The sequence below is a fragment of the Caloenas nicobarica genome, chromosome 16, assembly GCF_036013445.1.
Source record: "Caloenas nicobarica isolate bCalNic1 chromosome 16, bCalNic1.hap1, whole genome shotgun sequence".
NCBI lineage: Eukaryota > Metazoa > Chordata > Aves > Columbiformes > Columbidae > Caloenas > Caloenas nicobarica.
Genome location: NC_088260.1, coordinates 3,689,204 through 3,716,900, shown reverse-complemented (window position 1 = coordinate 3,716,900; position 27,697 = coordinate 3,689,204). Strand labels below are relative to the sequence as shown.

Here is a 27,697-nt window from a genome sequence, read left to right as displayed (position 1 = left end):
GAGAATTAATAAAAAAGAATCACCGATGTCTTCTCTTTCATTCCTATAGACTGACTAGGATATTAAATTCCTGGGTGAGTCATTGAATGTTTTCCTGTCTTTCTTTTTACTCTTGCTGTAATAGCTTGCTTGGAGAGATTCCTGCATTGAACATTGTCCTTTGCATTTTCAAAGCACCCCTTGGGGGTTTTAGCCATGTGAATTCTATTAGCCAGAAACCAGGAACCCCAGGATGCTCTACAAATGAAATAATTATAATCCTTAGTTACTCTTAGCAGCCCGTCCTATCTCCAGAACACCAAACAAGCCCCACTTCATTCACAGCCTGCACCGCGTGCCAGAAAAGAAGCAGCGTTAGCCCCTTCTGATGGGGAAACTGAGGCACGGAGAGGTGTATGCATGTGCTCGCAGCCCCAAAGACAACCGACGTCTGTGTCTGGACCAGCCTTTCCTCACTTTGTCCTAAATCCTCGAATTTCCCTGGGGCAAACCAGCAATTTAGCAGGTCACAGCGATACCTACAGGGCACAGAGCCGTGCTGCCCAGCCAGTTTTCACTCCAGTACGTTCTCCAAGATGCTAAAGACCCCCTTTGGCTGTGGGAAGCAGGTAAGCACTTGCTGGGAAGTATTTAAGGTGCCCGGTGCGAGCTGAGACGGGGGTCTCACCATTTTCAGTTTGTGCTGCTGTAGGATCTCATCCAGGTTCTGCCTCTTCTTGTAGTTGAAGTAGAAGTTTTTGCACTGCGACACGGTCTTGGAGCCCACCATCCTGGCAATGGCCGACCAGTTCCGCCCATGCTCAAGGAGACCTGTGCCCGCAGAAGGGAGAGAGGAGAGGGGTTTAACACCAGATACGCTCGCACAAGGGCAGCATTGTGCAGGATGGGAAACACCGTCCGTGCAAGCCAAACTCCACAGGAACAATATGGTCACTAGCACTCGTCTGAATGGCTTCCTAGGCCAGGGGATGACCTATGAGAGGCTGTTTTTCTTTCCAAGGGGAAAAATGGCACCATGCTGGAACAAAATACGTCCCATAGACACGTCTTGGCCAAGCACCAGGCTGTCAGGAGGGTGAGCAGTGCTCCCTGCGCTTTGGGACGCTGGCAGGAGGCGTTCCATGCCCAGGAGAACCTCGGGCAGCAGCTCTTAGTCCCTACCATGAAGCAAAAGCTCTCCCCACCCTCATGTGCCCCTTGATGACTTTGACCGGGGTGACAAAGCGGTTCAGGGGGCTGGAGCACAGAGTCCCGTTATGGATGGGGAAGAACAGCCCAGGCGGGATGTGGTGGCACATGGAACGGGAAGCCCAGCTGATGTCCCAGGCTGGGCTATCAGTGCTGATCCTGGGCTTGGGAGCAAAAGCAGCTTCCCAGGTCAGGCATCATGCCAAGGGCTGGCAAACCTGGCCAGACAGGGCCGACCAAGCACGGGGCTCCTGCCAGGGCGGAGAAGGAGGAAGGAGAGAGGCCAGTGCCCCACGTCCCGGCGGTCCCTGTGGGGGTGTCCGGGCACCCGCCATCCCGCAGCTGCAGGTGGGAGTCACACCCGCAGGCCAGGGACCCTGGTCTATCCATCCCAGGTTCCTGGAGGTGACCCAGGCGAGGACCATCCAGGCTTCCTGGGAAATACAACCTCACAGCCTGCAGTCCCTCCCGGTGCACGGTCGGTCCTTCCCATGGTGGCCGGTGGGGCCGGAGCCGTCACCAGCCCGCAGGACACCGCCAGCCCAGCTGGGGTGTGCTGCTCTGTGTGGCTCTTGGCTGCCCACATGATGCCACCATCAGGCCAACAGCTCCAAGGTCCTCCCTGCATCTTGTGTAGGGCGCAGGATGGAGAGACTATGAGCCCAGGGGGACGGTACTACCACAAACGGCGACTTCAAGATAAAAACCAGCAGGGAATTAACCTACTAAGAGCATCTCCCTCTTTCAGTAGGAGTTTTTCTGCCCAGAAGCCACCAAACATGATGCGTGGGAAGAGGTACTGCCCCAGCACACCTCCATCGTCCATCCCAAACCCCTCTCTGGCTGCTCTGCCGCCGTGGGGCTGGTGAGTCCCACGTCAGGGCTCCTGGACACAGCCTTGCTTGTGCTGGGAGCCACGGCAGCTGTGCCCCAGCCATGCTGCTGCCACGTGTCACCTCCAAAACCCAGCCTGGACCTAAGGGCCAGTCCAGTCTCTGCTTCAACCCGATGACAAACTCCCCCGGGACAGACTGATCCCAGCGCGGACACAAGAAATCAGGGCCTTGACCAGGACCCGTGCACCCCTGCAAGGTGAGTGCATGGTGTGGGGGCTGTGGTTGTATCTGCATTGAACAGATGGCACCACGTACCCCAAGAGAGATAAAACCCCCCTGCCTTGCTTCCCAGGTCCTGGAGAAAAGGAGCAGCATCCAGCACAGCAGGAGTTAACGCGCAGTCGGTGCCTGTATCCTGCCCCGTCCCAGCACCAGGGCTTATCAAATTGCACGGAGAGGCAGGCATCACACGGCGCTGAGCACCACAAAAGGCTGTGGCAAGCCAAGAAACAAGTTGGAGCTTTAACTCTGCAACTCCCAGCCTTGCTCCAGCCAAACCCACGACCTCCGCCACCCCGCTGGCAGGCTGGGACTTCTTAAAAATAATAATAAATAAAAAAAAAGAGGATATCCGGCCACCAACTGTGAGAGACAGCGAGCTGAGGCAGGAGTCCTCCACCTCCCCCTCCAGTTGCTGAAGGTTGCAGGGGAAAACAGGACAGTCCCCTATGTCACAACGCGTCCCCTGTGTCACAACCCACCGCTGCCGTCCAAAGCAAACAAGCGGCTCAGCCCCTTTGCTCGTCGCCGCGCCGGTGGCCCCACAGCGAGCATGACAGCTGGGGCCGGAGCCGTCTGCTGTGTCCCGGCGAAGCCCCAAAACACAAACGCTGGCAGCGGTGTGAGCCCCAGTGCTTCGGTGGCCGAGATGCCGTGCTGTCCGGCGGAGGGAAGCGGGACCCAGGGACACGGCTGGGGGGAGACGGCTGCCAGCGCGAGTGTCCCCAGCACAGCCTGACCTTTGCCAGCCGCGGGCGATGCCAGCTCCCAGCTGCCCTTTCCCCTGCCAGGCTCGCTGTCCCCTGCCCACCACAGGGCTCGGGGACAGGGACACTGCAGCTGGCCGGGCAGGTGGCCATGGCCATGCCAGGCTCAGGACGAGGAAGCCGCGGGCAGCCCCTGCCTGCAGGACGCGGCAGGCAGCCCAGCTGCTCTGCTCTTTGCAACAAAACCAGAGCAAAGCACCGACACCTGCTTCCCCACGCTGTGATTATTCACACATTCAGGGAGGGACGAGCCAAGATGCCCCTGGACATGCTGCTCAGCCCTGGGCTCCCCCATAGCTCGATGAGCCCCCCAGCAGAGCAGCCCCCAGCCCCTGTGCCCCCGCAGCCTCCACCCGCTCGCCCCGGCACGCCAGCCCGCCTCGGCACCGCACAGCCCTTCGTTCCGCAGCACAACTGAAACTATGACTGAGTTATCAAATCTTAACACTGGCTTGGGGCGGGGGCTCGGACGCAGGGGCTGCCCACAGGCAGCTACACGCAACCCCGAGGTTAACCCCACCGCCGGACTTACGTGCTCCGGGTCCGGCTCCGGCGAGCAGGGAACACGCCCGGAGCGTGCGGTGGGCGAGCTGAGAAGGACGCGGGCGTCGGGGCACCTCTTCAGAGCCCCCCCGGGCACGGCAGCCCGCTGCGAAGCGCTGCCAGTGCTCTGCTCACACCCTCCCCACGCATTTTGCTTTCGCTCCCTTGCAGCAGCCGGAGACAGAGAAGAAAGCAAAGCCGGTTCCTTAAATCCTGGGGGCGAGAGGATTTCAGAGCCATGGGCGGCCGAGAGCAGGGAGCGAGCAGGCACCGAGGCTGGAAAGCAGGTCACAGGCGGGAGATTCCTGACCCCAGTGACAGAAGTTGGTGGGAACACATGCTCCGGCCTCAGTGCTCTTCCCTCCGGCGGGGCTGGCGAGCAAACGGCGTCCTCCGTGCTCCTCCCGCTCGCTCGCCGGAGCCCTCCAGCCGGCTGCAGCCGCGGGTACGGTGGATGGAAGCGCCTCCCGTATTTTCTCCCCTACCTCACCTCCTCATCTGGGGCTACGGGGAGGCTGTGCGGTTTCAGAAAGTGCCCGACGTTGCAAGAAATAATTAGAGAAAAAAACAAAAAAAAAAAGGCAGGAGAAAGGCGCAGGGGAGGGAGCAGCCGACCGCGCGCCGCAGCTCCGCTCTGCCAGCCCGGGGACGGGGAGCCGGTGCTGTCGGTATGTGGCGGAGCAGCGAGCGAGCTCTAATCTGTTCCTCTGGCTGACCCGGGGCTCGTTGCATCTGAATGTGACCTCTAGACAGAGCATTAATAACGAACGTGGCGCTGACCCAAGCTGACAAGGGGTGCGGCCGCTTGGCACCCGCTCCCGCCCTCCCTCTCTCACTTTCTGTCTCCCTCGCTCTCGTCTGAATGTCAGCGGCAGGGGGAGGGATCCAGGAAAACAAAGCTTGGCTAATAGTTTCCTCCACTCTCAAGTGAATCAAAGGCGCTTTTCTTTGGGGAGGTGCGTGCCGGCGAGCCCAGTGCCGCGCTGGTGGGATGCCATGGCACCCTGGCACGCCTCGACCCCGGCAGAGGAGGGATGGGGAGAGGTTTGGCGTGGGCATCGGTCTCACCATGCGTGGGTGGCCGGGGGGACTCTGCTCCGGCACCGGCAAGTGGAGGCTGGAAGGATGAGGAGCCCAGAGAGCGCGATAGTGCGTGCTTGGTGTTCTGGAACGCGGAGGAGAAACCCGGAGGGTCTGTCAGCTTGTGCCCCCTCGGCTCTCCGCAGCCATGGGTTTTTACCAGAGCTTTTCCAAGGCTCACCAGCACAGCTGCCCGGCCCCACCGAGGGCTTGGTGAGGGCAGAGGGAGCCTGTAAAAGGGTCCCTTAATGGGAACTAACAGATCGAGGTTACAGGGGAAGAACTAGGTGTTCTTATTCCTCTACACCCGACAGTACCTGGTGCTATCCTCCAGCCCCTCTCGCACCCGCGCTCCCTCTTGGGAGTGAGGATGGAGGCGCTTCTGGTTGCGGCACAGCCAAAATGTGCCGTAACCCCATCCTGGACAAAGACCGGCACTACGGAGTCAGCGACACCACCCAAAGCATCGCAGAGCTGCTTCCCCCCACCAATCTCAGGCGCTTTGCAGCGTGTGGGAGAACCGAGGCACAAGGAAGGTGAGTAACTTCTCCAGGGCCGCGGAGCCGGTGGGTGGCAAAGCTGGGCGAGCGCCGGGCTCCTGACGCTGTGCCAGGGAAAGCCGCGGGGACGGTGTGCGGGCAGCGAGCCCACGTCCCTGCAGGCGCTGGGGACTTTGCCGGAGGGACCGTCGCACAGGCAGCTGGCTCCGTGTGCGCTCGCCATGGCGGGCGATGCTCTCCCTTCCTGGGGATGGTAAAGCCGGGTCCAGCCTGCCACGCTCCCACCAGACCTCTTTTGGTGGCCCAGCAGCTTTCACACCCAGCGTGCCACCTCTCCAGAGGGATGCAGTGCCACCAAACGCGGTGTGGGTACAGAGTGGGGACTCCGGGCCAACCCAGCCCTAGTGCCATCTCCTCCCTCCGCTGGCCCCGGCTGGGGACCCTCAGCTCCCAGCTGTCCCCTTTGGAGGAGCACAAAACGCTCAGCCCAGTGCCCTGACTGTGGACCTGCCCGGCTCTCCCCATCCTACCACAACCCTCCTTTTGTGCTGTGTCCCCATCCTTGGAGCCAACCTCCCTGGGGACATCTGCTCCCCAAGAGGTGCCAGCCCCTCTGGTCCTGCCGGGGAAAGTCGAGTCCCCAGCACAAGGCAGCGAGTCCATGTGCAGCCGCCGCTCCCCGCAGGCCCAGCTCTCTCCCTTCACCTGGTTTGGATATTATTCCTGCTCCCTTATTGTTGAAAAAATAACGCTCAAAATTAAAACGTAGGCTGTAAATTATAGTAATTACCCAGCAGTTCCCCCTGACAGGCCTTTTGTGTTTCATTCGCTGACACTCACTAAGCAAATCCTTGCAGTTTGCTCCTACGTGCTCAAAAAACGTTCAGCCAACGGTGGCAGAAAACGCAGCTCCGTGGGGCACGGTGGCAGCTACGAGCGCTGTCCCAGAGGTAACACCTGGTCCCAAGAACAGCAAAGCCCCAGCCTGGGATGGTGGGGACGGGCTTACAGCTCATCACAGCCTCTTCCAGGGTAAGCGCAGAAAATTCATGCCTTGGACGCGGTTTTGCCCTCGTGGCACTTAATCCACCCCATCCCCATAATTTCCAGGTTATCTCGGTATGAAGTTGATGGCAAACGGGCAGTTTTCTTGGAGCCGGCAGATGCCAGCGCTCTGGCTGTGGCGGCGGGTGCCAGGGACTATCCTTGCACCCACCTGGATGGAGAGCACCCACTGGGGGACCCGAGGGACGTCCCGCCCCTGGACCAGCCAGAGGGACAACAAACAGCAACCGGCACTGGCTGCAAACCAGCTTCTTCAGCCCACATTTACCACCATCAGCAGGATTTCACAGTGAGTATCTCTAACTGGAGAAGGGAAGGCTCCAGCATGAGCACAGGGGAGACGACGGGAAGAAGGTACAGAGCTTGAAGAAGCTATAGAGGAAGAACGTGAAGACCCACAAAGACCCACCTCTCCTCGCCCTGCAGCCAGCTGCTCACTAGAAATAACCGTGCAAACCCAAATTAGGGGTGCATGTGTTTACACTCTTTTTTTTTTTTTTTTTTTAGTTTTGTGGACAGAATGGAACTGGGAAAAAAGTGGTTCAGGTCAGTCCAAAACTCATCTTACTTTCCAAGTGGGTTGTTGGCAGAACTGAAAATCAGCCCCAAAAAATACCTTTGGTATCCAGGGAAATATTTTACATCTACCCAGAATGAGCTATTCGGGAGTTTTCATGAGTTATTTAACTCTCTGACATCAGCTTTTTACATTCGTTCCCTGCTTCCTTGGTCTGGGAAAAGGCGAAAAGATCCCGAGCTGAGCTCTGTTCCGAGAGCGAGGAGCAAAGAGCCTTGGCAAGGTGCAGGGGGACCTCGGGTGAGCAAGAAACTGCCGTTTCCACATTGCCTCTTTTCAAAGAACGAAACAACTTAATAGACGCCGGGAGGGGAAAACCCAGAGCCAGGGTGAGAACAGATACCAGACTTTAAAGGGTAACCAAAGTCAGGCCGAAACCTCCCGGTTCATCGAGTTCAGGTCCAGCGCTAACGCGGCTGCTCTGCGGCGCGGGGCAATAAACCCGCCCGCCTGCTCCTGGCCGGCACTCGCCCGCTGCCTGAAAAACCCCTGCCTGGAACTCCTGCCCGCCGGTCCCCCAAAGGCAGGAGCTGCCTAAACATTGCCTTGTAAGGAACAGCCCCGTCCCGCTGCCGACAGCCCCTGCACCCTGCCCGGCTGCAGAGCCGCGGGTGCTGCCCGCTCCCCCTCGAGAAGGGAACACGGGAAATCCTTGAGCAGCTCCGGTTAATCAAAACCTCCTGCAATATCAGGAAAACACGCTACCCCGCCATTATACCAATCTCCGCACGTTTTGGCAGACTAGTGAATCAAAGTTTATTGCGTAATAAAAGTGTCATTAAGCAAGAACTTTCCTCTCGCTAGGTTTGCGTTCCCCTAGTTATCTTTAATAACGCGGTACTCCCCTTTATTGTCTCTCCCAGCAGACACGGTCCTGCCTTCTCCTGCTTGGAAACTCTCCGTGTGGCTCGGGAGCAGAGGAGACGACTTCAACACCTCACTGTCCCAGGGCTGTTTTCTCTTACCTCCACCAGCAGAAATGACATTGGGTTTCACGCCACGCACAAAGAACTCAGAGGTGGGCAGCAAGGCCAGGCTGATCTCCCGGCTGGTGGGTGCTGGGAGCAAAAGGCACCACCCCCATCACCCAAGCACCCCGGAGTGTCAGGGCTGATTTTACGTAAGACTCACATCTTGCTTGTTCAACTCCCTGAAGCAGCCGGCTGTGGGCTCAGACTGGTACCAGTAACTGGGGAAGAGTGTGGCTGGGGTGGCTGAGCCCTTACGGTGAGGGGACGGTGCCCGTGTCCCCAGGCCAGGTACCTGCCACCCCCTGCAGCGGCTCTGCCGCCTCCAACCTCTGAGGTTTCCTACGGAGTTTTGCAGCCGCTGCGAGTCGGAAACCCCCACCACACCGGTCCCTGGAAACGCCAAACAGAGCCAGTTCAAAGCATTAAAGCGGCTGCTTCCTGGCAAAGGGGAATTTGGCTTCTCTGTACAAGTCTGGTGTTGCAATCTCAGTTTCCCAGGTTGTAATGGAGGGGAAAACATCCAGCAAACGGGCTTTACACCAGCAAATCTCCCTGCCCCGTCCTGGCCCCTGGGCTGGAATAACTCTATGTGCTCCCACGCTTCATCCTTCCTCCACGCAGGCTTTGGCAGCTGGTTTTAAGACTCCTTAAGAGCACCTCCAGCATCCAGCATGAACCAGCAAGAGGCACTTTTTAACAACCAGATGTGATCTCCAAAACAAAGCAGTGCTCGGAAAAGATCCCTCCAACAAACCCTCCCTGCTCAGCACCTGCTCACCCCATTACCTGGCCCCTGTCCAGTTTGTTTGATTAGAGTCTATCTATCAAGTTTTGCGTCTATAGAAAGCCCTGCTCAGCATAGCGCAGGACTGGCACTGGATTGTAAAGGGGGCTGGAACAGCTTATAGGCGAGTGAGCCAAACACTTTGGGATATTCACAGGCAAAGTAATCCAAGTCCACGGCTCCCATCGGCACCTGGGCAGCCGGCACTCCAGAACGTGTAATCACCATCCCGGCAGCAGGTGCATTTCCCAAGCAGAGCTGAACTCACTAACACGCCTGTTTGCATTTGCCATCCCCGAACAGCACTCATTTCCATTTTAATTTTCCATTTACAATCCTCACCGGGCCAGGCGAGTCAGCAGCGATGTGAGTGGGATGCAGGGGCTGGGGACGTGAGCTCGACAGCCCATCAACAGGACGTGACTTTGGCAAAAAAAATTGGAGCAGTGAAAGAGCTGGCGCAGGAGCAGCACGAGGAGGGGAAGTGGCAAGAAGGGCTGTGCTACACTCAGCACTTTTTAAAAAAGGTCTCAGCAAAGGCTCTGAATCAGGGCCAGGATGTAAAGTCACCCCGTGCCGCCCGCAGCCCCGGCTCCCCGGAGCTCCCCGACACGGGGCTGCAGACTGCTGGGGTTCAGCGTCCTCTCCCTAAATCCCAGAGCTGCAAACACTCTTGGCCTGACTGGAACAGATAGTGCTGGTAGCACAAATCTCCAGAGAGCGGTGTGAAGCGGCACCTCATGCTACAGACACCAGGAGCTGCAACAGCAACAGACGAAGCACCGTCTCCATTTCCTATGGCGGGCACCTGCCTCGTGGGACACGTGCGGGCTCCAGTCGCAGCCCAGACATCCCTGGTGTCACCACAGCTCCCGGGGCCGGAGAGGCTGAGCGTGCCCCCTGTACCACCGCATGTCTCCCCCAAAATCCCCCAACGAGGTTCACCAAAAACAAACCAGCACTGAGATGGCCAGAATCCAGCCCCACCAGCCTGTGCCAACTCCAGCGGTCAGACACTGTCCATTCCCGACAGCTGGGTTAGCTCCAGCTGAGCTGACAGGAGAAAGAAAACGAGCAGCTCACCTTTTTTAGCTGTCTCCATCTCCTCTTCGGTCCAGCGAGAGCTTTCATTCATCTCCAGAGAAGCTGGAAGGAGGAAGGAAAGGAGAGCACTCAGCAAACCCGGTGAGCTCAGAGATGCTCAAACACTCAAACCCCGTCCGGTGCCCGGTTCCCCAGACACGACAGAACGCTGTGCCGTGCAGACATACTTCTGCAGGGAAGGCTGTCGTGATGGGGGCTCTCAAGGCTTTTCCATGCACGGTAACCCGTGCACAGCATCTCCCCGGGACACGTCTCAGTGATGCAAAACCTCTACTTTGGGAGTGGAAGCGAAGCCAGATGGCTTGAGGGTGGCAGCAGATTTCCTGCGGATTCGGTGCCATGCACCCTGGCCCGCCAACAACAGGTACCGAAGACGGAGACAACTCCGGCTGTGTGCTTTGGAGGTGGCAGACGCAGGGTGGGACCGTCACCCTCGGCGGAGACGGAGAAACAGTGTCACCTTGGCGCTGAGTTTGGCCAAGCGTGCTTGACTGTGGGCTCCCTCAGAGCCATCGCCGGGCTCTGGGACACCTCAGAGCCGCTTCCAGCAACGCCGGGGGTTCACCCGGAGCCGTGCCCATCGCAGGGGGACAATGCTGCTCCAGCCGGGAGAGTCGGAGAGGGGTGTCAGCACCTGACGCTCCCCCTCTCCCCCACCCTGCTGCTGGGGACACCGAGGTCCTGCATAAAGCCTTCACTATGCACCAGTCCCACTGGCAGCCTGGCACTAGAGCAAACCCTACAATAACAAACCAGGGTGTGAGTCAGAGGCAAAAAACAACTTGGTAAGGAAACAGATTTCCGGCTCAGGCTGCCAAGGGGTTATTACTCTAAACAACAGGCAAAGCATTATTTCAACAGTGATGAGAGATGTTTTGACAGTGTCCTTTTAAAATGGAAAACAGGCTGATAGGTTCAGGATAAAGAATATGGGCGAGGAGAGAAGGAAGCGTCTTCCAAGAAGCTCTACAAGAAGCCAAGACCTTGCAGGAGAACAACACGGACTCTGATGCCCACGGCATCAGGCAGAGAAATCTCCTTCACAGGCAGCTGAGCACAACCACAGGTGTCGCCTCCTGAAGCCAGCGCAGGTCACCACCTCTCCCAGAAACGCTCTCCCTGGGGACACCGGCCAAGAGGGAGGGAAATCGATACCTCAGTGTGTCCCCCGGACGAGCCACGGCCACGATGCTCATTTACGTAAAAGCGAGTGTCCCCGCCGCGCCGCGCGAGGCCCTTCGCTCAGCTTGAGGACGACTGTTATTGCATGGCAAAGAAATGTCAAAGAAATGGCCCGTTTGGTTTGATTAATGGTATTTACTGAGGTTGCGCAGTTATGAAACAGATGCCTACGGGGAGCTCCGGCATGCTGCAGTTAAACCACAATACGGTTTTGTGTTGTTTTTTAATGTTCAATTGGTATTTAAAATGCAATAACTTTCTTAGCCAACCTAAATTAAAGCACTCTTGGAGAGACATAAAGTGAAACCAATTGCTCAGATATGTCACTGGAATCGATCCATTCCTTTTTCCCAGTATAACACGGTTTAAAGTCTTCCCCGTATTCACAGTGAAGTTTATCAAAGACTCTCAGATGCTGGGATAAAAAAAAAAAAAAAAAAAAATCCCATCGAAGTTACTGGCATTATCTGCTGCTTCTTTGCAGCATTGCTTAACAAGTTTGAGATGGAGAGCAGGGCTCCGTTGTGCTGGGAACTATTTATGTCGCCTGTATGAAAACAGAACGCTTGCGATTGAGGCTTCAGCCAGTTGTCAGCAGAGGAACAGGGAGGCGAAACACCTCCGGGTGATTTATAGCACACGGAACAGAACAAGCAAGAAACTGCAGAGCAAGGAAACTGAGAGGAGTCACCCTGCTTTTAGTTTTACTTGCCTCAGGTAGCCCAGTAATAATCTTGTAGTTGATAAGAGCAGAAAATATATGAAAGCCCAATTCCTTGATGCGTTGGCTTCTTTAAGTCAATACATGAGCATTTTTCCAGGGCGGCCACTACTGATGCTGCAGATGCGAGAGGCAGATGCACCCAACGTGGGGCTGTGGATGCTGCCGTGAATTCCTGTCTAACCCAAGACGGGCCCGGTGGCATCGCACAGCTCCGGCCGCTGCTCGTGGCCACGATCCATGGGCAGGAGAACTGGCAGGGACCCAGGAGGGCAGAGCAGGCTCCTGTGCAGAGCTCGAGGGCACTGAAATCCCAAACTGCTGCAGAGGGAAGCACATCTCCAGGTGCAGGAGGTGCACGAGCCCTGCATGAACCCAGCCAACGTGCTGCTAAAACTGACAGCTTCCCTTTTCGTCTTTTGCAATACTTTCCCTCTGAGGCTGTAAAGCTCGCTAACACTCAGCCAGGACAAGCCAGGCTTGCAAATGCCTCCAACTTTATCCGGGTGAACCGCACTGGGTCATTTGTGGGATAGAGCAACCTCATTGCTGCCCCCCAAAAAGGAGCATTTCACGAAGGAGAAGCCTCCCTCTGTGAGCAGGGAGTGATGTCCCAGCCCAGCAGAAAGGACACCCCAAAAGCCCTGCCACGGTGCTCCTGTTACCCACCCAGCTCCGTGCTCTGCTGCGGGGCGGCCGCCTCCTCGTTGTTGGCCTCGTTGGCCATGGAGCGGGTGATGCGGCCTTTGCGCCGGCCCTGGCTGTTGGCGGTTTTGCGACCCTTGGAGGTGACGGTTTCTTTCTCATCATTGTCTTCCCCGGACGTGTCATCGTTCTTGTCCCTGCAAAAAACAGGGAGTGAAGAAAAACATTGTTGGGTTGGTCTGATTTTTAGGTCAAGCAATTATTTCTCTGCACGTGTTTGAGGATATTTTTTTTTGTTGGTCTTTTGGGGGGGCAGGTCTGCTTTTTTTTTTTGCACACACAGGCTCTTTTCCTGGCTGGATTGGCGGTGGGGTAATTTGCGGTGGGGTTTTCTTTCTGCAGCTGGCTGCAGCTCCACCACCGAGTGCACGCAGAAACCTGACAGAGACAGGTTTAATACCAGACCATTCAAATTCATCCCTGCCTCCTCCTCATTTATCTTCCTGAAAGGGACCTGCTGGTAAATGTCTTCGTAGCCTAGATATAATGAAGCCAGATGTTCTTTTAAACCAAGTATTAAGCCCATTACAGATAGCTCGTGGTCTGCGTGCCAACCTTTCCCCACCACGGCTCTGATGCTCCCTCCCGGTTCGTAGGAGGCAGGGCTGGCCGAAAACCTTCATCTGGGAGCGCTCACGTTGACAGCAATAACGCTAAAGGTGAAGTGCTGCGCTCAGATCGCTTCTCTGACTCCCAGAGGCTCTTGCAACAACAAAACAAGCTGGAGGATCAGAGGGGATTTGCGGGTCGATTTGGTTTATAAAAACAAAAAAAGGTGTAGCAGAGTTGCTTTCCCAGTTTGGGAGCAGCAAGGAAGAGGAATGAAGAGGAGAGCATCTTCAGAGGGCTGGAACAGCTCTGCTGGGAGGACAGGCTGAGAGAGCTGGGGGTGTTCAGCCTGGAGAAGAGAAGCTCCGGGGAGACCTTATTGCACCTTTCAGTGCTTAAAAGGGGCCAATACGAAAGACAGGGACAGACTTTTCAGCAGGGCCTGTTGTGATAGGACAAGGGGTGATGGTTTTAAACTAGAAGGGAGATTCAGGGTGGACATAAGGAAGAAATTTTTTTCACACTGAGGGTGGTGAAACATGGGCCCAGGTTGGCCAGAGAGGTGGTGGATGCCCCATCCCTGGAGACACCCCAGGCCAGGCTGGACGGGGCTCTGAGCAACCTGAGCTGGTGCAGATGTCCCTGCTCATGGCAGGGGGGGCACTGGGGGAGCTGGGAAGGTCTCTTCAACCCAAACTGTTCTGTGATTCTATGATTCTCTGCCCACGGAGGAGGTGAGGTGGGCACATGTGGACCTGCATGGGGTCAGACAGCCCTGGACCACGCCGTGTCCCACCACTGCATCCCACTGCACATCCCACCACCGCAGCCCCAGCCCTTGCTGGAGGTGGCTGCGAGCCAGACAGGGAGGGTTGTCCTTACTTTGTCAGTTCTTCCTTGTCATTTTCTGTTTCCTGCTTGTCTTCTTCCTTCTCTCCCTCCTTCTCCTTTTCTTTCTCTTTTTCATCTTTCTCTTCTTGGCTGCTCCGGGGCATTTGCTGCTGCTGCTGCAAAACAAGGGAGGTAAAACAAAACCATGAAGCAGATACATCGCAGCACCTGGGCCAAACTAAACAAACGCGTCGAAACAATGCTGAGGGGTGAGCGGCCAAGAGGAAAAAGCGCTGCAGGCAGAAGGGACTGGCAGGGCGCTTACGGAGGCCACAGGGGCTGAAAGCTTCCTGGGGAGATCAGAGGGAGTTTGGGATGAGGCAGCCGTGCTCTGTCTCCTGTTCCAGGCAGCAGAACAGCCCCTGCAGCTCCCCCGGGGTCCAGCAGCGAGCAGGGAGGTGAGATCAACCCCAGCTCCCTGCAGATGATGGCTTAGCAACATCAGTTGCGATTTGCAGCCGGCAGCATGCATTTTGCTGGAGCACAAAGGAGATGGGGGCACCAGAGATGCCCCGAGGCTCAGCGATACCAACTCTGTGATCTTTTTCCCAAGCATCTGACATGGCCCATGGGGAAAGTTTACGGCCCCATACCACTGAGAACGGAAGATGCCCGGCTTCCCACCCTCTCCATTCTGACTAGAACCCTGGGTGCAGCCCGTGCACCCAACCACCCCAGCGCCGCTGCTGTACCTGAGGGACACAGCGATTGCAATCGTTCTGGGTTTTGTTCCACCAGCTGCAGGAAGGAGGATGCTGGGGACGCCTGGTTCCCCTGACCTCCCTTCCCTCTGGCAACTGGCAAATCAGAGGCATTTCATAGAGAAGCAGAAATTAAAGACGGAAATGATTTATTAAACCATTCTGCTCCTGGCTAACGCGAGGCTGCTCGCTCCAGGAAACCCACCCGGGCTCGCCCGGCCCCTGCCCAAGCTACCAGGCTTCCACCACCCCTCGGGAAAGGGCTTGATAATGTAATAGGGGGGAAACTGCCTTAAAGCGGGTTTATCAACAGAAAGTATGATCCCAGGTGGCCCGGTCTGGCCAGCACGCAGCTGTTCAGCAAGCGCGGATGAGGTGTGTCCCTATCCCTTGAGCCAGCAGAACTGGCCTGTCCCCAGTGCGCAGGAACTGGGAGGCTGCCTGATCATGGGAGTTCCCCCCGCAGTGGCACTGGGTATGAGCTAAACCCTCTGCCCCACGGGCTGGTGCTAAAAGGAGAAGTGCAGAGCTGTCAAATTGGGCTTTGGAGCAGTTTAGCAAAAAAGTTTCTGATTCTCTCAGGCCCTGCTTCAATACAAGTCCTTAAAACACAAGTGCTGCCACCGCTGAAGCCCCACGGACTTTCAATTCCTTTTTGTATGGGGGGAGGCAGCTGTGCCGCCAGGAGCCCGCTCAGTAGCACACATGTGGCAGCCTCGGCCAGCCCCTGCGGCACCGGCACACACGCCAAACACTCCGTACCCCATCAGCTCACTCACACCGCATCCCAGGAAGGGCCCAGTGGGATGCAAGGCTGAGGGGATCCAGGGAATGGTTGGGGTGGGGACTTGATAAACTTAGTATTTTCCAAAGTCCACAAATCTCTAAGGCTTGGGGAACGGGCTGTCTCCTGCAGCAACTGGCCAAGGAACAGCTCTCTTTGCAGCCGTGAACCCAGCTGTGACCGCACAAGTCCCTGCCCCAGCACTAGGCTGGCGTGGGCTCCCCAGGGGAGCTCCAGCATCATCTCACCTCGTCTCCGTGCTCATTCAAACCAAGGCACTGCCACCACAAGCAGCGGTCACAGCTCTGCCCTAGAGGAATGGGCTGGGATGGCAGTGATGCTAACCGAGTTCCCCAAGCCAGCCTGCAAATGCAGGGGTGGAAAAGCAGGGAGACGTGCGAGAGGCCATGGAAGCTCATGTGGCAACACAGGCACTTCTGTGGGAGACATCCACCGAGCTCTGGCACGACAAGGACAAGCAAACCCCGGTGACCCAGCTTCAGCGAGCTACTGTGCATCCCATTCCTCCACAAGGTTTCAAGCCCAACATGATGGGACATCAAATTAGAGCTTCTCCCACTGCAAAGGAGCATCTTGATCCAAGGTTGCCCTCTAGTGATTGCCCTGCTCCAGCCACGGCAGGGTGACCCACGCCAGGAGCCAGAGCCGGATGGCACAGCACCCCGCACACTGTGGGAGGGCACCCACCTGCCAGCCCCCTCCTGCTGGGCTGAGACGCACGAAATGCATACATCGGGCAGCAACGCATACATTGGGCAGCAATGCATCGTCACCACGAGGCCACAGTGGGAAAACTGTCCCCTGCTCAACCCGCAGCTGCGTTCGTGTCCTCATCTGAAGGCAGCTCCTGGCCACACGCTGCTTTGAACCCCAGCAAACGCACGGTGATGGCTCATCTCCTGTGCTAGGGCTTGCTGCACAGCAGGGCACCCCAAACACCCTGGAAAGCACCTCTGGGGACAGCCATGCTCACAAATGTCACCTTACATCCCATGCCATCCCAGCTGGGGTACGTGCTGGACTGGAGGTTGCGGGGATGGCTGAAGCACCCAGAGCCCTGGGGGGCAGCGGCCACCTCAGAGTCCCAAATGAAACCATGCGAGAGCTCAGCTACAAGTGCCATGTAGAGAAAGGAGGTGGGACACCCCCCGGCTGACCACAGCAGCCACCTTGGTCCACCCAAAACCTCAGACATCGGTGCCAGATCATGGCATGGGACAGTGCCGGGAAGTCACAGCCAGGAACCCGTGAGCTGGCCGGTCCCCCCGGCTGCCCCTGCAGTGCACGGGGAAGCTATTGCTATTCTTAGCGCTGGACGCGGACCAGCTCTGGATGATTCAAGGGACGGGACGCCATCCCAAAGCGTGACAGGCCAGGAAATGCTTCCCCAATTACCAGCCCATATTTCCCTCTGATTCACACCGCCCCGGTTAGAGGTGGATCAGCAGGTAGGTCAGCTCTTAATGGACATGCCAAAGGCCAGCACCAAATCTGCTCGGCTCCCAGCAAACTTAAACCTCTCTCCACCTACGTCCCTGACCCTTGGGGATGAGGCACCTCATCTCCCGGAGGCGAAGGTACGTGCTCCCCACCTTGCACAGGAAGGTGAAGGGACATGCCCGAGGCCAGGGAAGATGCCTGTGGCAGAGGGCAGGGCTGTCCCTCCTGTCCCTCCCTCCCAGGTCAGAGGCTCTAACCGCCAGACCGCCCTTCCTCCTCAGCATCACTGCTGCTTGGTTTTGCTGCCGACACATCCTGTTTATTTAAAAAGGCCCCAGGACAAAAATCGCACCTGGGACGCATGAGTGAGAGGCTGATCGTGCTGTGAGTCCGCGGGAACGGGCGGCCTCCTTCCCCGTGCGCTCCCCATGCTCCGGCATGAGCTGCTCCATAATTACAAACATCTGCTCACCTCTGCCCCAATTTCCCACTGGCCCTGGAGCAGCTGGAGAGGAGCAGAGCACTGCCAGCCCTCCCGGGAACACCGCACGTGCCACCGGCCGCCCCCTCGCCATGGCCGGTGGGCAGGGACTCGTGCTGGCCCCAGCACCCAGCTCCCCTCAGGGTGACAGGGCTCGCCCTGCCCGGCCAGCTCCATCGGGCTGCCACATTGCCGGGATTTCAGCCACTCGAAAGCTCTGGCTCCGAGTGCACTTTCAGGGGACACCGGCTTCCAGGTAGGTCCCAGACAGCGAAACACTGGCCCTGCTGAAAACCGACCAACTCGCTGCGCGTCCCGGCAGCGGGTCTGGCTGGGGGAAAGCCCTGGCGAGGAAGAGGTGCAGCTCCTCCCACTCTGTTTACTTCCTCCGCCGAGGCGCTGCCTGCTTCTGCAAGCAGGACAGGAGGGCAGGAGGAGGTGGGAGAAGCAGCTCCCCACCTTTGCCCTTCCCCAGCCCCGCCGGAGACGCCTGCCGCCCTGGCACAGAGACGGTGAAACCAGCCAGGAACCCATTCCCGGCCGGTGGCACATCTCCCGCCTCCGAAACACCCTGCTCATGCGCTCCCTGCCAGCTCCGGTCCCTCATCTCCCCCCGAATCACTCACCTCCCCGCTCCCCGGCTCCCGCGAGCGGCCGGTCCCCGACAGCCCCATCGCCGGCTCCCGGCCCCTGCTCAGCGCCCAGCCATCTGGGCGCGCTGTGCCTTACATTCTCCGGCTCTGAAGGCTTCCTGACGATTTGCATAGTTAAGCCGTAAACTAACCACAACATTCCTCTTCTGATTTTGCAATCTGCTGGAATAACGTGGTCGCTCTAAGTCGAGTCGATGAATCATCAGCTATAAACCACAGCTCTCGTCACCGGGGCTCACAGTGCTGGCTGCAGCCAACGTGATTAATCCGCCAGGATGCCAAGCTTAACCTACGGCGCAGGGCTATTTATTTTCCAAAACTTGCAAAGCCCCGAAAAAATGACAGCTCCTGCCTTCCGCGGCCCCTCCGTGGTGAGACGTGCCGGGCTGCGGCAGGGGACCGGGGACCACACCAGAGCCCCACGCAGAAACCTCCCTTGCTGCCCACAGGCCATGCTGGCATAGAATCATAGAACAGTTTGGGTTGGAAGGGGCCTTCAAAGGTCACCCAGTCCAATCCCTGCCACGGGCAGGGACATCTTCACCAGCTCAGGTTGCTCAGAGCCCCGTCCAGCCTGGCCTGGGATGTCTCCAAGAATGGGGCATCCACCACCTCTCCGGGCATCAACCTTGCAACCGAGGCACCCACGTCCTCTCTCAGTCGCCCCTCACTCCCTGCTCCACAGCACCCTCAAAATCTACCACCAGTTCCCATCGCCCCAGCCATGTTCCTCGCTGGTGGACGTGCTGGCGGGGAACTGGTTCAGGTCACGGTGTGAGAGCCTGTCCACAAGCCGAAGTGCTGGCTGGGGGTGACATCTCTCTCTGTCGCCAGGTTCTGAGGGTGGACTGGCTGCACAGGGGATGCCATTTGGCTGCCCGCAGGTGCGTCCCCTCCACTGCCAACACCACAGTGTGCTGGGCTTTTACAGAACGTGAACACATCACAGAAACCACCAACTCCTGTCTGGTCCTGAAATCAGGAGGGACCAAACCAGGACTCCCAAGCCCTGGCACAGCTGGAGCCACTTGGGCCAGCCTGATCTGCGTGGCAGCTCATTTCAGTGCTGCTCAAGCCCATCCCTGGGCACTGTGGGCAATGAGCTTGGGGGATTTTGCTCAAAGGCGGTTTAGCATCCCTCGCCACAGGCTCACTGCAGCAGTACGGTGACATGCGCCAACCCTCTCCCCACCGTGTCAAACTGAAGTCTGCCTGGACAGGGGCTTGGAGGGAGATGTTCCTCGCCGCTGTGAGCCCCATCCCGGCCAGCAGCCGGGAGCACCCACTCGGCCGTGCCGCCTCTCCCGTACATGGGGCGCCAGCTCCTTGCTTCTGCCGCGGGTGACTTCAGATCAATGGCATTTATGATGTTCTCTGGGGGCACTCAGCTGCGGAGCAGGCTCAGGCCCAGGTCACTGCACGCAATCAGGGAGCTGCAAATTAAAACCAGCTCGAGATAAGCTGAAGACAAAAGGCCTATGCTACGCTGGCCAGGAATGCCTGGGGTTTGCTTTGCTGCTTCTCCGGGAGCCCCAGCATGCCTGGGATGGCCAGATGTGTGTGCAGGTGCCTGCTGGCATCACCGTGACCTTCCAACGGGGCCTAGCACCGGCACTGCGGGCAGGACGCACTGTGCTCTTTTTGGCACAGCCGGTAGCACCCGGCTCCCACCCCAATCCCCAGCCCCGCGGGATGCTGCGCAGAGCATCTCTGCCAGGAACCGGGCTGACACCGTGCAGCCATGGCCAGTGTCCCCTCTCCTCCACCACCCCCATCCATCCTTCCACCTGCTTCCAAACTCTCCCTCTGGCAGGGCACACCAACAAGTACCGCAGCAGGGATTTACCCACCGAGCATCTGCAGCATCAACCTCCTCTTTACCCATTGCGCTGCCCAGGCACCCGAGGCCTCCCCCGGAGCATCCTTCCCCGTTTGCCGATGCCACAGCAGAGGCTGAGGAATCAACCGCCAAGGTCTGACACCGCATGGCCACCGCATAGCTCCCCACACATCCCTACCCATCCCTGGGCGGCAGGCTGGATACAGAGTGCAGGGAAGACGGCTCAGAAATCCATGTGTGTATCACATAACTGGCTCCCAGGGCCCGGAGCCTCTGATCTGATGGTCTGGAACGCCTCAGCCCTCGCTGCCACCCACCGCCGCGCAGCCTGGCTTCTCACGACCACGCGCGGCACCCTCTGCTCATGGGAGAAACCACAAAGCAAAACAAGCCGCTGCCAAAACAACAAGGAGAGGAAGAGGAATGTCTGCCGGCGACTTGGCTTTGATCGCCTGCATCCCGGGGCTGGGTTTGATGCTGTTGGCTGTGGAAGCAAGTGGAAAAATCAAAGGGCCAGGCTTGGATTCGATAAGGAGAATGATAGCGAGCATGGGGTTTGCTCAGCTCAGCTCCGACCACAACTGCCTGGAGCTGTGCTGCTCCTTCACCAGTAAACAACAAACTCTGCAAGACAGCAATCATTACAAGGCAGAGATGGAAAACACCACAGCCGTGCATCCCGGGAGGCACCAAATGGGCCCCGTCCAGGCTCACCAGCACCACTGGCCACAAAACACGCTGGTGCCAGCAGCAAAGCACTGGCAGCCGCAGCCAGGCTGGGCAAACCCCGTGTCATCACCCGGGCTGCCCATCCTGGGGGTGAGCAGCGTGCCGGGGACGCTCCTTGATCTCAGCAAAGCACAGAAGTGATTTTTACAGGACCCTGCTCACTCGGATCCCTCCTTAAATCACCAAGGACTTTTCCGTAAGAGGAAACATTTCTTTTCTGCATTGCTGCTCAGTTTTTTAAAAAGTTACTTGATTGCTCGCAAAGGGAAAATGACCTGAGGGGAAGAGAGCGTAACGTTTGAAAGTGGAGGAGATGAGCCCCCGGCTCTGTCCCAGGTGGGGAACACATGTTTTCTCTTCCCTGTGGTTTGCTTTACCCCGCACCCCCTGCTCGCAGCCCCCCGGCCGCACGCCCACCCCGTCCCAGCCCTGCCAGGCTGGGGGCTCGCGGGATGCCGAGCAGCATCCATGCGTGCCACAGACGCACCATGAGCAAAGCAAGCCCCGCATCCTCATGGAAGCATCCTTCTCCAGGATTTTCAGCTGTGCCTGCTTTAGAAAGCAACTTAGCAACGATGCCACCCATTTCCCAGCCAAACCTGGATCACAACAATAGATAAAACAACTCATCCTAAAATCCGAAAGCTTCTGTTACTCCCTGTTTTGTCAGAAAAAAGCTGCAGGTCCCCTGTGGGGATCGGTAATACCCAGCCTGGATCCCAAGTCCCCATTCTGAGGAGACTCACGTGGGTGCTGGCGTGGTGGGGCGCTCGTCGGGAGGATGCATCGACCTGCTGCTGGAGAAACACGAGTCCCAGCTCAGAGGCCAGCTGGAATGGGAGCGTTCATGTCACTTTTAAGTGACTATTTTATTATCGCTCACTGCAGACATGATCAATCTGCACAGAAGAGCCTGGCTGCATTAGCCAAAGAGTCCAGCAGCATGTGGTCCATCAGCAGCTCGCGACGGTGTTACCCCGGAGGGAAGTGGCTGCGTGTCCCCGTCTGCTTGTCCCCGCAGGTCCTGCTGCTGTCCCCAAGCTGCCAGCAGCCCATGAGGCCACGCTGGGACTCGGGGACCGAGCAGCCATCCTCCCACAGCAATGCACCCTTTGATTCTTTTCCCAAATATGGCCACATCGTTCTCATCTAATCACCCCCAAAACTGCAGCTGGGATTTCAGGAATGCGCGTTTGCATTGTGTTTGCCCGACGGTGCTGCCTGGAGGGGTGACAGGGCTGCGGGGGAGCTGCAACGCGCTCGGCAGGGAGGGCAGGTGGACGTTCCTGTTTTGAGGTACGGAGAGCATCCAGCAAAGCTCAGACAGGCTGCAGAGCCCTTGCCCTCACCTGTGAGACCCCCGGCACCACTGTCGGGCTGTCCTGGGAGCTGAGAAGCACCCAAACTATACCCGGCTGTAGGAAAAGTACAAGAGATGGGTGTTTTCCCAAAAACAACCACTTCTCCTGATGGAAACCGGCTTCTTTGCAAGTTGTATAACTCCAGCTGCTGAGCAGGACCTGCTGCCTCCAAACATACTCCAGCAGAGCCCTTGGTGCTCAGGTCCCACTGCCTTCCCTGAGGACGGTTTTGAGCCGCTTTTGACAGTTCTGGGGTTTAGCTGCTTTTGTCTGGAATTTTTTTTTTACTATGAGGAGGTGTAGGTTTAAAGAGCAAGAGCCTGCGCCCAGGAGCACACGCATGAGCACCCACGGCACAAATGCTCTGTGAGACACTTCTCCATGTGAGGCTGCACTCGATCAGGACCAGGACCAGGACCATGGGGTCTGGCCGGGTTTGACTTCTCACGGGTCCTGCACCCCCAGCCTGGCCGGGCAGGTGTCCCCAGCCACCAGCAGTGCTGTCACATTGCAGACCTGTCCAGAAAACGAGCCAAATTCAATCCCCTGTGCGTCCCAGCAACGAGCTGGCCCGGCCCAGCTGGTGGGATGGGGCAGAACGAGGTGACAAGACAACAAGCAGTGCCACCTCACAGCAATGTCCCATCAGCAGAAGATGAACCTCAACACTGACACGTTATCCCAACCACGCAAACTGCTCCGTTACAGATCCCTTTGCAGCCACAACCATCCCCCTGCCCGCTCTGCTGATAATCTCAGTGCTGTTTGAAATACAGCGCTCAACTCAGCACAGGCTTAAATGCTTGCAGAAAAATTTACTGGTATTTGTGGCAGCAAAGTTTACTGGCCACGGCCAGGGCTGTTTCCGTGTCATGTGCCACATTATTAAACCAAGATTTCATGACAAGTATCTCCCTGCATCTGAAAGAGAAGTTGTCAAACTCTTTTTCGCTAATGAGGAGACACTCCCCAGACTGATGAAAATAAAATTCTTCCCAGAAATAAGTATAATTCATCTCATTAGCCGCTATGGTTAACCGAGCGGGGATACACGCACAGTTTGTGGTGGAAGAGGCAGTTTGCAGAGCTCCAGACCTGATCCGGGCAGAGGAGATGGTCGGGGAGGGCCGGACCGCGGCGGTGCCCCACTCCTGTCCCGGGGACGGGGTGCACGGGGACATGGAACCCCTGCCAGCCCCGACGGCTGGGATGGCACTTACGTGAAAAAAAAAATGGGTTGTTTATAAAAATCCAGGCTGGGGCTGTTTATCCACGCCGGGAATGGTTTGTGTTTGGGGAGGGCGGGACAGGCGGCGGGACGGATAATTCGATGTGGGTTTTGGCAGGGGCAGGGAAGAGGGTGGGCCTGGGAAAGGCCGTCAGCCCCGGCAGGGGACAGTGCCGGAGCCCGGGCAGGTCACGCCGTGGCCCCTGCCCGCTGGCACGGCTCCAGCATGGAGAAAGGGGGGTCCGGGCAGCTCCGGTCCCCTGGAGCGAGTCCTCGAAAGCGTCAGCGCTAACGCACGGGGCCCTTTCGCCGGGGATACGTGAGCAGCGTCTGACAGCGGCGCCCAGGGGGATCGGCGTGACGGCACGTCCCGCAAGCCGTGGCCGTGACTTCATCCATCTGAGTCATCCCAGGGCGGGCCGGCGGCTGCCCCGGCCGCTGCCAAGTGACCGCAGTGGCTCTGCCCGACGGGACGGCCACTCGCCCCCCAACCCGGCCCTGCACCGGAGCCCCACGGCGTGTCCCCCCGGGAAACCCCCGGCACGGCCGCGGGAGGCGGAACCGGCGTGTGCTCCACCGCCACGTGGGCAACGCCGCTCCAAAATCAAAGCGGAATCATTCTGGAATAAAAACCTCACACTCCACACGGAATAATTATGTTGAAATAGAGACACTTGTCTTCCAGCGCGGTTTCAGCCCAACACTGAACGGCTCGCCCGACGAGCGAAGCACCCGGCAGTAATCGCCCAGCTTCAGTTTTGGTGCCCCCCACTACAGAATAAGGGGCGTTCACAAAGAGACACTCTCTGAAATACCCTGAAGAGCGACTGCGACAGCCCCCCAGGCGACACATCCACACAAAGGCCTTTCATTACAAGCTCATGCAAACTTATGCTTATTACTGTACACTAAGTATCAGATCAAATCATTTTACCATGACACAAACTTTCTTCTTTTTTTTCAATGAGAAATTACACACTTGCAAGTTCCTCCTCTTCCCATTGATTCGCCCCTTGCAGGGTTAAATGGCATTTTCCATACTCGAACAAGAAGGATTATTTTAGAAAGCATCTTCATCTCAGGAGCCTAGATACTCTGCACAATGATCCATCAGATGCATGTGTCTTTCGCTCACCCGGAGCATGCGCCCTGCCTCGGAACGGGCGGCTGCTCCGTTTTCTGACAAACTGGAAGGAGAATGATGTGAAGCTCTGGCTCTTGGCAGGAGATTTTTAGCAATAAGTGGCAGCTTTATGAGGAATATCCTTTGCCAGGGGACCATCAGCCAGGGAGCAGTGGGATTCTTATTTTTTAACGGACTTTTAATAAGTAGGCCACAATGATCATCTTGACACCAGAGTAGCTTTATTTCTACGTGTAATTATCTCCACTTCACTCTCAAGCTCCCCTGCAGCCTCCAAGAGCAAATAAGACCACCAACCTCTCCGTGAGAAAAGGAGCAAGAAAACAGCACAGGGCCACTGGAAATGGTATTTGTATCAGACCTCATCTGCTCCTCCCATCTGATGGAAAAGTCAACCTCTCCTCTTCTCCTCTCCATCAATTCAATCTCACTTTTGGTGTTTAACCGCTCGAGCCCTTACCAGCAGGAAAATACGTGCTCAGAGCATGGGTAGTGCCAGGAACACGGTGCCACGTCTCTTGATGCTGCAGGAAGGGTGTTTGCAGCCCTGTCTCCTCCCCACATGCTGCCCATCCCCGTGATGTCCCACCGTGTCACCCGTCCTTCATCCTACCACTGTGTGTGCCTGAGACGGGGCAGGTGAAGGCAAAGTCCCCAGGACAGCCCAATACCACCGCTCCCCAGCCAGAGCCCCAACTCCTCACGAGGCTGCATGACAAGGGTGCTGCACAGGCTTAAAAATAATCCAGGGCCCCTGGAACAAGCAGGGACGATGGGCAGCCACGGCTGAGCCTTGGGGATGGGTTACTCCCAGCTGAACACACCTTCTGTAGATGCCTAGAGAATCTGAGCAGCTTCTGAAGGTTCTCACTAAGCAAAAATCCCACCAGGAGCATCCCTCCATCCCAGCCCTCCGGACTTACTGGGATCTAACCTCTCCCATGCTGGTCTGTGCAGCTGCGCACTGACCCAGCCTGGCCCGGGAAAGCAGGTCCCATTGGCACGGTGCTCAGGGGAGACCCTGGCTCTGTGTAGGCTCTTAAAGCTTGGCTGAACATCCCACATTCCACCCCAGCATCCCACAGTAACAGGAAATATTCGCTGCTTCGCGTTCCCCCCAGACTCAGGGAGCTGACATCTCTTTCAAACATCAATAACGTCCAGGGTGAGCTCTGCTCCGGCAGAGGTGCAGTCTGCTGCCCTCAGAGCCCAGCAGCCTCTTCATGATTTTCAAATATTGCTGTCCCCTACTTGCAAAAAGTCCTGCCTTTTATTACAGTCGATACAGCAAGTCCCCGCTTCCAAAGGCTGGCACTGAACGAGGCTTCAAACGGCAGCACACGATCACAACTGCCCAGGCTGGACCGGACTCATCAGTGAGGACAAGCGCTGTCCAAAATTCTGCAGCCAAGGATGCTTGAGATACTTTTAAAAACCAAAATACAAATAGTACCTGCTGGGCACATGTGGCTGCTGGGGCAGGTAGGCAGACGCAGAGCATTAGATTGTCCCTCTCCTTCCACACTTATTATTTGCTCAACTTAACATTGAAACCAGAATGAGCTGTGCTAAATGTCTCCACTGCTAACAAGAAACAAATGTGGCCTCATGTTCTAGTTGCTGTGATCTAACAAAACAGACCATGGTAAACACTATAAAAATGTACTGGAAGGAACCACCCTGTGTTTGCTGGGAGAGGGACTGGATCATCTAATCGGGCTTTATCCATCTCTAATGTCTCTGAAAAAAAGAAGGGAAAATTGGGCCTTGTCCATGACATTCGTCATGTCCTAGCTATTCTGATGTCTTAATGCTGCAGAAATCAAATTGCAGCGAGGCTACCTATCTGCCTCCCCATCGGGATCTAGACCCAAGTGCTGCTTTTTATGGCCATGCAGCTCAAGGAGCTGCTGATGTCAGTGGTGGCACTGGCCAGGCCAGTTTTTCCACCTCTATCTCCATGTTATCTGGAAAGATACTCCCTTTGTGGTCGCCTCGCTCTCCTCATGACGTGGATAATCATTCTCCTCATGGACCTGCGGATCCACCAGCGGGACCTTCCTCTGGCTGAAAGTGTCCATGCGGACAAAGTACCTGCCCAGAAGGTCAGCACTTATCTGGGCACCTCCGTATCATGGTATCAGCAGCAACACTAGCATATTCATGCCTGATTTTGCATTTTGGCCATGTAACGGCAAGGGTTGATTCAATCGCCCACCTCCAGGCACCTGCCCAGCCTCTAACCTAAGGGTTAAGGATCTCCTCTGGATTCGGCGCCTTGGGCCAGCTCTGCAAGGCAGGAGCATCCCCCCAGCACGCTGCCCTGTCCCCAGCACGCTGCCCTGTCCCCATCAGCTGCAGAGGGGACAGAGAAAGGGTCCCGCTCGGTTCTCAGACAGAGCCACAGGCTGCACAGGCAACCCCGTGCTAGTCCTGACGCATGGCCAGGTTTTCTGCATTCGCTCCATCCCCTTTTTCAAGCATCTTGGGTTTGTTGTTTGCTTTTTTAAAGCTACCGCGACCTTGGCACAGGGACGGACAAACATCAACTGCCAGAAAACAGCCTGTTCTGAAAAGCTACACAGAGCAAAACCACAGGCCCATTGCAGTCTGCAAGCAAGATCTCCTTCTGGGGAGGGGAGAAAAGAAGCATTTGGGGTGCTCAGGGAAAGCCCTGCTGAGAAGCTGCAAGTGCGAAGCCCTGCAGCTCTCTGCTCAGCCCAAGGGACAACGCTTCCATTGCTTCAACAGCTCTTACCTGGCTCTTCCCACGCCGTCGGTAATTCCTTCTTACAAGGTTCTTGTAATTCTCATTCTTCTTGGTCAGGTAGTAGTACAGGACGCAGTCTGCCACCGTCTGCAACAACACGGGCACGTCAGGGAACAGAATGTCCCGGTCCCTCCCTCTCTGGAGGTGCAGACTTCCAGAAGCAGCATTTGGGCCCTGCCATTGCCAGGTCTCCTGCTGCTTCTGAAGATCTGCAGCTTCCCCACAACTCCCTCCCAGAGCCCTTCGGTGGAGCTGGAAGAGGGGACACCACACTTAGTCTGGTAAAAAGGCCCAGCTCTTCCAAGGGATGGAGTGGGGCCGTCCCGCAGGCGTGAGACGGGGGTGCAGAGCAGAGAGCACCCTGCGCTGGGAGGGGAGCAGGGGGACGGGCTGGCCCCAGGTGACCGTGACAGCTCCAGGCAGGAGAAGCAGAGCCGCCTGTCACCCTCTGTCGCAGGTACGCGAGGCACAACCTGCCACACGACTGTCGGCCGGCGTTATTTCCAGCCGCGAGCTCACCGGCTCAAGCGCGCACGGCTTTCCCAAGGACAGATTGAGATCCTGGCGCTTGGGAGCCACCATCCCAACTCCAGCAGTTGGCTCCACGAGCACCATCCCGGATCGGATACGCTAGGAAAAAAAGGAGCCACGTAGGAGAATTCTCAGCTCCTGACCAGCACAGAGCGTGTCACCCTGGGAAAAGTCCTTTGCTGAACCAAACGCGGGTCCGGGCTACACCCTCGCATATGGGCTCAGCAGTTGCAGGAACAGAAATAAGCCCAGAGAGCCATCGCGCCCGCGAG

At 57.1% G+C, this 27,697-nt stretch overlaps 1 protein-coding gene across 12 annotated transcripts in view; it reads right to left on the bottom strand.

Annotated features, from left to right (window-relative positions):
- NCOR2 (nuclear receptor corepressor 2) overlaps positions 1-27,697 on the bottom strand; it is a 226,376-nt gene that overhangs the window by 46,161 nt on the left and 152,518 nt on the right. For 11 of the 12 annotated variants that reach the window (XR_010607082.1, XR_010607083.1, XM_065646424.1 and 8 more), the window contains exons 14-18: positions 26,883-26,981; positions 13,734-13,858; positions 12,267-12,439; positions 9,674-9,736; positions 668-810 (exon numbers count right to left, since the gene is read on the bottom strand). Coding sequence is in view for 10 of the 12 variants with exons in the window: in XM_065646424.1 (XP_065502496.1) it covers positions 668-810; positions 9,674-9,736; positions 12,267-12,439; positions 13,734-13,858; positions 26,883-26,981 (603 nt within the window). In the remaining 2 variants the exon portion in view is untranslated. The remainder of the gene's footprint in view (positions 1-667; positions 811-9,673; positions 9,737-12,266; positions 12,440-13,733; positions 13,859-26,882; positions 26,982-27,697) is intronic. The other variant, XM_065646421.1, reaches the window with a different exon arrangement.